General features: G+C 42.3%; 1 protein-coding gene across 1 annotated transcript; it reads left to right on the top strand.

The window, feature by feature from the left end:
* The first annotated feature begins 8,221 nt into the window (after nt 1–8,221).
* Nucleotides 8,222–8,884, top strand: LOC132076517 (tropomyosin-1, isoforms 33/34-like). Its single transcript, XM_059477650.1, has one exon. The coding sequence runs from the start codon at nt 8,222–8,224 to the stop codon at nt 8,882–8,884; it is 663 nt and encodes a 220-aa protein (XP_059333633.1).
* Nucleotides 8,885–9,249: the final 365 nt, after the last annotated feature.

Raw genomic sequence — 9,249 nt, 5'->3', positions numbered from 1 at the left:
TTCTTTTGTCCAGGGCTTTCCATTCTTCTCAACAGCAACCTCAGAGCTCCAATGCTGTCACACCAAACAATTTCCTTTGCTTTAAATCTGTGCACACACCTTCCTCAAATATTTTTACAGCTCTCCCACTAACTCCTAAGTCAATTCTATGCAGCTTTCTGTAAAGCACCACAGTTGAAAAGAAGTTCAAGGGTGCACTGAAGCTCTTATAAAGGACAATACTATGCTCTACTCTTGTAACTGTGGTACAGTATCTTTTGAGGCTAAAATCAGAAATTTTAGCCTCAAAACCAGCTTTCTGCACCTAGCCAACAAGATGACTGACTGTTAAGGACAAACATTTTCATTATCAACTTGCATAACAGAATAAATAGCATGTGGAACAAAACGAGGGGATGACACAAAGATGAAGTTAAGCTTTGGGCAAAGCAGAATGATATTCACAAATTTTTAGAGAATATACAAACTTGCCTCTTCTGGGAGGGTGGAAGTGAAGATCTCCAGAAAACCCATTACTGTCTGTGAATCTCTAACATTCCTACACCTACCAGGTAACAAAACTCCCAACAAATGCTATGATCTGAACCTGAAAGAGAATTCAGGCAGGCATAGTAGTCTAATGCTAAACAGACATTTGAAAGATGTTACTGCATATTTTAACACTGACCTGTTTTATAGGCTGCTGTCTAGGGAATTGTTTATTTCTACACACCACTACTGAACCTGGCTTGCAAATCTAGAATCACAGTTCACAAAGTATAAAGAATTAATTTCTGAAGGGGATTCCCAGTATTGCCAATTCTTACAGTCATGTACTCAGAGAGGCACTGTTTTTCCAGAAGCCCTAGTTGAACTATTATATAATTACTAGTTGTACTGGTAATATAATTATTCATAATCTGAACCTTAAAAACAGAACTTTTGTTTATAAAAACAAAATGCAAATGGGAGCAATAATGGTTTAATAATTCTAAGACAAAAAGGAAGGTTCCATGGAAGGGAAATGAGATTTTGGAATTCGATGCTCTAAACACATTTTTCATAATAAAATCAGTTTGTTAGTATGTCCCCAGAATGGATCAGAATGATGAGACAAAACAGTGAAGATACATCTCAATTGTAGATATTATCCATTTATTAATATCATAAACTACCCCATTATTTTTCCAATGCCCCCAAAGTTAATCTAAAATTTTAGTATTTCCTTATCCTGGTAAAGCAGAAGGACCATTTGCAATCCAAAATGTCACTGACTTTCAAGGTATCATATTGCTTTCTACAAATGAAACTACAAAATTTTAAACAAGACTCTTTTTTCCATGATCCCTGAAGTCCTTATATCTCCTACCACAAAGAAATAAGTTTTAAGACAGTTACAGAATTTGCTGCATGAATATAACCAGAGCAAGCAAAACATTCTTCCAAAAAGTGTTCATAGTGAGTGACACAGGGATCCAGCAAAAAACATTTACCATAGCTCAGAATTTGCTGGGACAAGAAAAAATTTCAGCTGACCACTAAGAAAAAAAAAGCATTGAATAATTTAAGAGACTCATAAATGCCTTCTTAGTCATGGGCCTAAACTAACATTTTACAAGAATATTCTTTCATTATTGCAAATCTAAAATGTTCCCATAACTATATATAAACAAATTAAATCTGCACAAATAGACTGGTAGTTGACAATATCTGCTTAACACAAACAAGAACAAACAGTATTAATATTATACTATTTCTCCACAATGAAACTGGGTGCTAAAGCTTGATTTTTAATGATCACAGCCTTCCTATACCAGGGTACTACATATACATTTAACTTTTATTCTCTTTTAGAAAAGTTAGGTAAGAATGAGAAATGAGAAATAGTCAACTTTATACTTATCTACAAATGTTTTCTGCTTAAGTAGCAGGAAGGCTAGTTTGGCTTAGGTAAAAAAACCACCTTCTTCAACCTGACACATCTAAAGACAAATTAAAGAATCTCTTTATTAAAGAATTAATAAACAACTCTGTTTCGTACTGCAATTTAGTTTCACCATGTATTGCAGTCCTACAGTCTCTGAAATCTGCTTTAACTAGAGGGACAAAAGCATAACAAGTACCTCAATGAAAACAACAGCACCCAATGCTACATGGACTTGGCCTAAGTTAATATAATTTCACAAGATGATGGAATACTGATAGCTACTTTCTAAATCCATCCAACAACAACAAAAAAAAAAAACCAGAATAAAAACCCCTATAATTGTACTAAAATACTTAAATTACCCAGGCTAATGATATAAGGAATGCCTCTAAGTGGTATTGTCAAGGTGGTTTTTTAAATGACACACATATTAAACCATTTATTTTATGTTGCTATTTCTTCCTATTTAATTTCTAAGTCTACTGAGTGAACACCACCGCTGAAGTTGAACTTCTTGCTTATACTCCTCTGAACAAAAGCACAGAATGAGAAGACATGAATATTCAAATAATGACAGCAACATTCTGAGTGGCTCTTCAGACAAAAATAATTCCAGCAGGTGTCCAACTGTTTGATTTCACTGTTTCTATTTTTGTTGTCTATTCCATAAATTGATTATTAAGAAAACCACAAACAAACAAAAAAGGTGCAATCATAACAATACAAAGGTAATTATGCAAGATTTTTCCCTTTTTATATGTTTTTTGGAAGTAAAAATGCAAACAACAGACTATTCATGCTACACTGAAAATCTTCAAGGGCTCTAAAGGAGCCACAGTAAGAAACATTCTTTAATGAAGAAGTAACATAACACAAAAGACTTCAAGAAGCATTATCTGCCTGGTCTTCTTTGACACCACGGCCACTGAAAACGCTCCAAAACCATGGGCTGTGGCACAGCTAAGGAGTGAATATGAACTCCACACCCAAGCAGGGACTCAGCCTGTTTGCCAGCCCCTCCTGCAGTCAGAAACCCGGGGGCTGCCAGCCTTGCAGAGACACTCCTCTATGTTCACTGCTTCCCTAAGAGTACTGAACTCAAATGGGTGCACACCGAGTGATCAGAAACTCAAAGCTTTCACAAGAAATACCTGCAATGAGGTTATTTTCCCACTGCTTTCAGTAGAAACAATGCATGTACTCACAGAACATCTGACACACTTGAAAGTCACTGGAAGCGTGACTCTAGAAAAAGTTAGAAAAATACTACCCAATTATTAGAAATTGCCCACCAATGGGCAACAATCTCATATAAACACATTTTAACATACTTGTCCACATTGAACAATAGCTAACTGGTTGAAAATACATCTTTGAAAATGTCAGAGTATGAAAATCACCTAGAATTAGAACAGAAGCAGAATACCATCTTCAAAATGCAAATCAACCCGGATATTACAACACTGTGTTTTCTTTTTCCCTTGCAATTTGGTACATAGCTAAAAATCCAAAACTTTAAAGGAATTATAATGGAGGCATTCACATCAAGAAAGTTCCTCAAGAAGAAATCTACAGGTTGTTCTTTGATGTAAGCTGCCTGTAGTGCACAGAGCAGTAGCTGGTCTGGTGTGATCCCTTTTTATCTTGCTAAATTCCAAAGGGAAACCAAGTTGGTTTTCCCCAAAACACTGCTGAAAGGTATTTGTACCACTACAGAAAGAAATTAACCTAATCCAAGCAACAGAGTTTTGTACTTGGAGTAAAGGAATGCATTATGAACATGTTTGAAAGAAGATGCAGTGTAACAAAAACCTCAAATACCAAAGATCACTGCAGCAGCATTCTTGCTGTATGCTGTAGCACAGACAGAGAAAAATACTGTGGGAGGAGAGATCTCACATCAGAGCATTGTCTGAAACAGCAGACAGCAAGGTCCTACTACACAAGGCAAGGTCAACACAACTGGAGAGTCATCTGCTTAAGAAAACACACTATTATTAGATGCAAGTTATGCAGCACTTGTGCATGCTAACAGAATAAAACCATTACCCCATAAATATTTTCAAATGGTAGCTTCAACTTTGCTCTCAGTGTTTCTACTTTTTTGTGTCTCATTTAAAACATTGAAATAAGTAACATAAAGAACACTAAAAATGCCTGAGCATTTAATTTTTAAATTACTTATGAAATGTTACAACTGACAAATACAATAGTATACTCATTTTTTTAATGAGAAGGCATCACTGAAAATGTTGTAACAAGTTATTAAATATTACTTACTGATAGCATACTGTAGAATAAAAAGTATCCCAAGTGGACAGCCTATTTAAACCCTAATGATATGCCTCAGAGTACTGTAAATGTCACAGTACCTATACTGGCCCACAGATACCTCCTCCTAAAGGACTCAAGCCTGCACTGTCTGTACCCCCAATGCTAAGCCAAGTACACACAAGTTTCAGATGTAAAGAATGCAGGAGGCAGCTCCGTGGGGCATGTCACATACTCCACAAGGTTTGTGTCCCTACTGCTCTAAATCATTTACTGAAAGAGCTGGTATTACACTGACACTTGATAAATTGGAGCAACGTAGCAGGCTCTGGAAGAAGGATAATTCTGGTGGGGAGCTGAGCTCGTTCCTCTCAGCTCTGGTTACCAGGTTTCAGTAAGTGCTGCCACATCGAGCTCCTGCTTGAACATGTTGGATTATTTATGAATGACTGGGCAGTTAAGAAGAAAGTATTGTGGATGGCCTAGTTTAAAATCAGTGACATTAATTATGTCTTGCACAGAGATGTCAATGTGACAGAGTAGGAGAAACCAGATCGCATATTGATGTACTTACAAATTAACTTCCTTGTTTCAAGTAAAAACCAAAATTCTGTGCCTTGAAACAGATTAAAAATATTAGAGACTTCCCAATATAGGAAATTCGTACAAGGTCTATCAGCACTTTATCCTCAGCTCTTAAACACAAGTCTTGTTTCAGCAGATAGATGTTTTGCTCAGAAAAATCAAGGAGTGAAATACGACCATCAAGGAGAGAAATATGACCAATATCTGGTATTTCCATGACTATGGAAAACCCTACCCATAAGCATATATATATATATATATATATATATATCGGTTTGCCAAGACAAATAAAGCAGAGTAAGCTGGACTGCTCCCACATAACATGTACTCAGTCATGTAGGTCCTCAAGTACATGAGCAACATGAGCAACACCTCTCTTCTAAACGATTAAGAAAGCTCAGGAAGGGACAAAATTAAGGAAAACATGGATTTAATGCTAGCATGCTAACAGCTTCCTAAAACAGAGACATGATGAAAAGTGTTACTTACAAATGAATCATACTGCATATTAAAGGTACAGAGAGCTGTTAACCTGCTGTCTGCACAATCAAATGATAGACACTGCTCAATGAAACCATCAATGGCTGCACTGTGAACAGGCATGAGAGTAAGTCTGTCCACGCTGGAACTACATCATTTGTGCCAACCTTCCAGTTACTGGTATTTTCAAGAAGTATATAAAACAAACAAACAAAGAGATATGAGTTATTGCTAATAACATGTATCACTGTCATTTATAAAATTTAAGAGTCAGTCATGACCCAAAATCTGTTTTGTACTAAGTGCTGTAGAAACAAGAAACAAAATCACAACCCAAGTTCTGAAGTGTGGTTATCAGTGTTTTAGAAGTGTTTAGAAGAAAACACTCATAAAGAAATGCTCTTGCAATACGCACATAAATTAAGATGATCACTAAAAAAACCCCTTAGTTTAATGTTTAATAAAAAAATCCCTATGCAAATCATGGCCCTCTAATGAAATAACAGATTAATTACTTTTTGCCTCCTTAATAACTGAAGTTTTTCTCTAACTAATTCTCACTTCAAATCCAAGAACTATTGGTAAATAATAGGTGCTTTTCTCCAAAAAAGAAGGCAGAGCTGCTAACTTAAGCAAAATGTTTCCAGTGGTTATAAATCTACAATCTTTCATGAACAGTCACAGCTGCCACTTTTCAATATGTGCCTTGTCCTATACTGGATTTCCATGCAGGTTCTAGTCACTAGAGGATCTTAACATCCATGTTTCTCTTAAATAAAACAGCCCTTTGATAAAAGAAATTCTTCTATGGATACTTACAAATAGTGCTCAAATTGTTTCTTACATTCTTTTGGATAACCTAATACAGAGAGTTTCTTTTTCTCATATTACAAATCTCCCAAATCTCAAATTACCTTATCATCTCCATGAACTTGCTCTATGTTTAACACAGTTTTGAGAAATTTGTTATTCTGCAGTAGGGCTTCCATATTTCTTGATCTGAAAGTTTTACCTTGTGGTATTTCTTTTCCTTTTAAATGTCTTGGAACCCTGGTTTGAACATCACACTTTTATTGCATAAAATGCATCATGTTAAATTAATGTTAACTGAGAGGACAGGAACTGCACTGCCTCGTCTACAAAGTCTAAATAACAAACTTTTTACCTTGTACGAAAACACAAATGAACTCATTACAGCATCTGAGATTACTACCTCAATGTGGCAAGAATGAATTCTATTTAGATCACTAAGAAAGCAAGATTTTTAAAAATCCCCTGCAAATTTGTGCAGATGGGCATCCATGTCCATTATGTCTTGTGAATTTCTCTTGAGCACTTCCTACTACACAAACCAGCGTCTGTTTCACGTTTCATCTTGTATGTTTCACTGCTTTTGTAATGATCACAAACATTGCTTGTTTGCCATGGACTTTTTAAGGGATGTGATAGCACAGATCAAAGATGATTATTTGTAGCTGGAAAAACATGACTTCTTAAACTACATAATAGTCACTGCTCTGCAATCATTACTAAGAGGCTGCTTCATAATTGACAGGTTCTCTGATCTTCTTTCAAATATATAAATGTAAATGATTGAAATATTTACAAACTTTTGTCATACAAATGTAGAGGATGGAAATATTTGGAAAACTTTAAAATAATAAACGGAACAAGAAGGCCAATTCTGTTCCTTACACAAATGCCTCACAATGAAACAAAACATTTTACTGTTCCTTGAAGTACAGCTGATCTTTCAGGCATTTCTCTACCACTCTTAATCCAGCTCTTTCATTAACCTTATCAGAAGAAGCCCAGTTCACAGTCACCTGTATAGGCTCTTCCCTTTATCACCTGTGCTGGTGGCATCCCAAGAGGGTGCAGCAGAACAGATAAGCATCACACCTAGACACTTTGGTCCTGATCCTACAAACACTTCAGTGAAACTACTTCTCTAAGTGTTTGCAGACTTTGAGTCTTTCTAACTCAACAGCACTTCAGCAAGTGGGGCAAAGAGAAGTCTGGAGCTGGGAGGAATGCACTGCCCCTTCATGCCTGGGTGTCAGGGCCTGCAGCACCCCCAAAGAGCAGAGAGCCACTGAGGGGGAGACACAGCACCCCTTGTGCCTTACAGCCACAGGCGCCTTCCAACGCCACATCTCCGATGTGCTGCACCAAGCTGGGACTAAATTTTGCCAGACTTGAACGTAAAAATTACAACTCATTGTACAGTGGAAGAGAGAAAGCGAGGGATGAATTGAGAACAATTTCTAGCATGTGGGATAAGGGCAGCCCACCCCAATTTTCATTTGCAATTGCAATCCTTGAACCCTGCCAGAGGAAGGGGGAGAAGCCGTAAGCCGAAGGTCAGGCGGGGAGGGCGCGGGGGCTGCGGAACATGGCCGAAAGCGGAGCCCCCGCCCGCCCCGGGCACGGCCGCAGCGGCCGGGCAGCCCTCGGCAGCCCCCCGGGGCCACGAGAGCCGTGGGGGCCCCAGAGAGCCCCTGAGGAGAGCCAACCACGCTCGGGAGTCAGGGAAAGAGCCCGTGAGAGCGGGCGGGAGTGTGCAGGGGACGCACCTTTCAGCGTCCCCCCGGTATCTCGTCCTCCTCTTCGGCTCGGCGGTGACTCCAGCGGCGGCGGGGCCGCAGCGGCGGAGCGCTCTGCGGGACGGGGCCCCCCCGCCTCGCCAGAGCTCCACGGCCGCCGCTGCCCGGGGCGGCGGAGCGAGCGAGGCGCCTTCCCCGGCGGGCCGGGGCGGGGGCTGCGGGCGCGCACCGCCCCGCCGGGCTCGGGAGGGACGGGGAGAGCTGGGGAGGGGCCGCGGGGCAGCGCCGCCGGCTCAGTCAGCCGCGGACAGAGGGCGCGGGGCCGCCGGGGAGGGGTGCCCCGGGACCGCCCCTCCTCGGTGGAGAGCGGGTTTCTCCCACCGGATGGCTGCCCTCGGGACGGTCGCTAGGATCATCCCCTGCACCGAGACAGATGGGATGCGGCAGCTCCTCCTTGTCCTGCCCGGGGCAGCCCCGCGCTCCCGCAGGCACTGTGGAGCCCCCGCAAGTGCGGCAGCAGGAACCGCTGGCCCCGGCCCCGCGTGCGCGCGCGCGGCTGCCCCTGAAGGACCGGGCGGCTCCCGCTGAGGGGACTCCCGGAGCCAGAGAGCGCGCCCCGGGGTCCCGTCCCGCCGCTCGGAACTGCCAGCTGGAGCCGCCCGCGGAAGAGTTTCCTCCTACCTCCCGCGAACGGGCGCCGTCGGCCAAGCGCCCCAGCGCCGCGCCTCCGCACCGCGGAGCAGCGGCGCCGTCCCGCGCGGCTGGAGCCGGTCCAGCGCCATCGCCGTGCGCGCCCTGCGAGCGGGGGCCGGGGCGGGGGCGGGCCGGGCCGCGGCTGCCTCAGCGCATCGGAATGCGGACCCGCGCCCCCCGCCCGCAGCGCCCGGAGCGGCTCGGGGAGCGCAGCCTGCCCTCTGCCTCGCCCCGCAGCAGCTCCGCGGCCAGCGGACCCTGCGGAGGGCAGCGGAACGCGGCGGGGCTTCATCATCGCTGCGGGACAACGCCGTTTGGTGAAGGCAGCAGTGCACCTCTGCCTGCGATTTTTTTTCTGTACGAAAGTACAAGAAAGAAAAGAGTCTCGTTAAGTTCTAGTTAAAAGGAACCATTCTCAGTTTTTAAACTGGCGAGAGTTGGCTATAAGCTAACACGTGTTTGTTTAGGACGTTTTTATGTGAAGGGCCCCGATTCTCATAACAAAGGTATGCGGGGATTGTATCCCGGTGTGGGGCTGGAAAACTTACAGTTCATTTATTTCATTCTCTTTCAAACAAGGAACTCGTCGTACCATTTTACATGATACTATTTAGATTATTGCCACTTGAAAATCAGATCTAACCCTGCGTATTCTACTTACCTGAGCAAACACATATCACCTCATTGCAACAATTATCTTGTGAGCATAATACGAGACTATCGATGTCCTGTAGACACTAATAACTGTGGAGAAGGTCTGTTAGCAAA

Source organism: Ammospiza nelsoni, chromosome 8 (assembly GCF_027579445.1).
Source record: "Ammospiza nelsoni isolate bAmmNel1 chromosome 8, bAmmNel1.pri, whole genome shotgun sequence".
Classification (NCBI taxonomy): domain Eukaryota; kingdom Metazoa; phylum Chordata; class Aves; order Passeriformes; family Passerellidae; genus Ammospiza; species Ammospiza nelsoni.
The sequence above is the reverse complement of the archived record's forward strand: the minus strand, read 5'-3'. Positions and strand labels throughout refer to the sequence as shown.

Excerpts from the sequence above, each read along its gene's own strand:
- LOC132076517 (XM_059477650.1), top strand. The coding sequence starts at position 8,222 with ATGGGATGCGGCAGCTCCTCCTTGTCCTGCCCGGGGCAGCCCCGCGCT.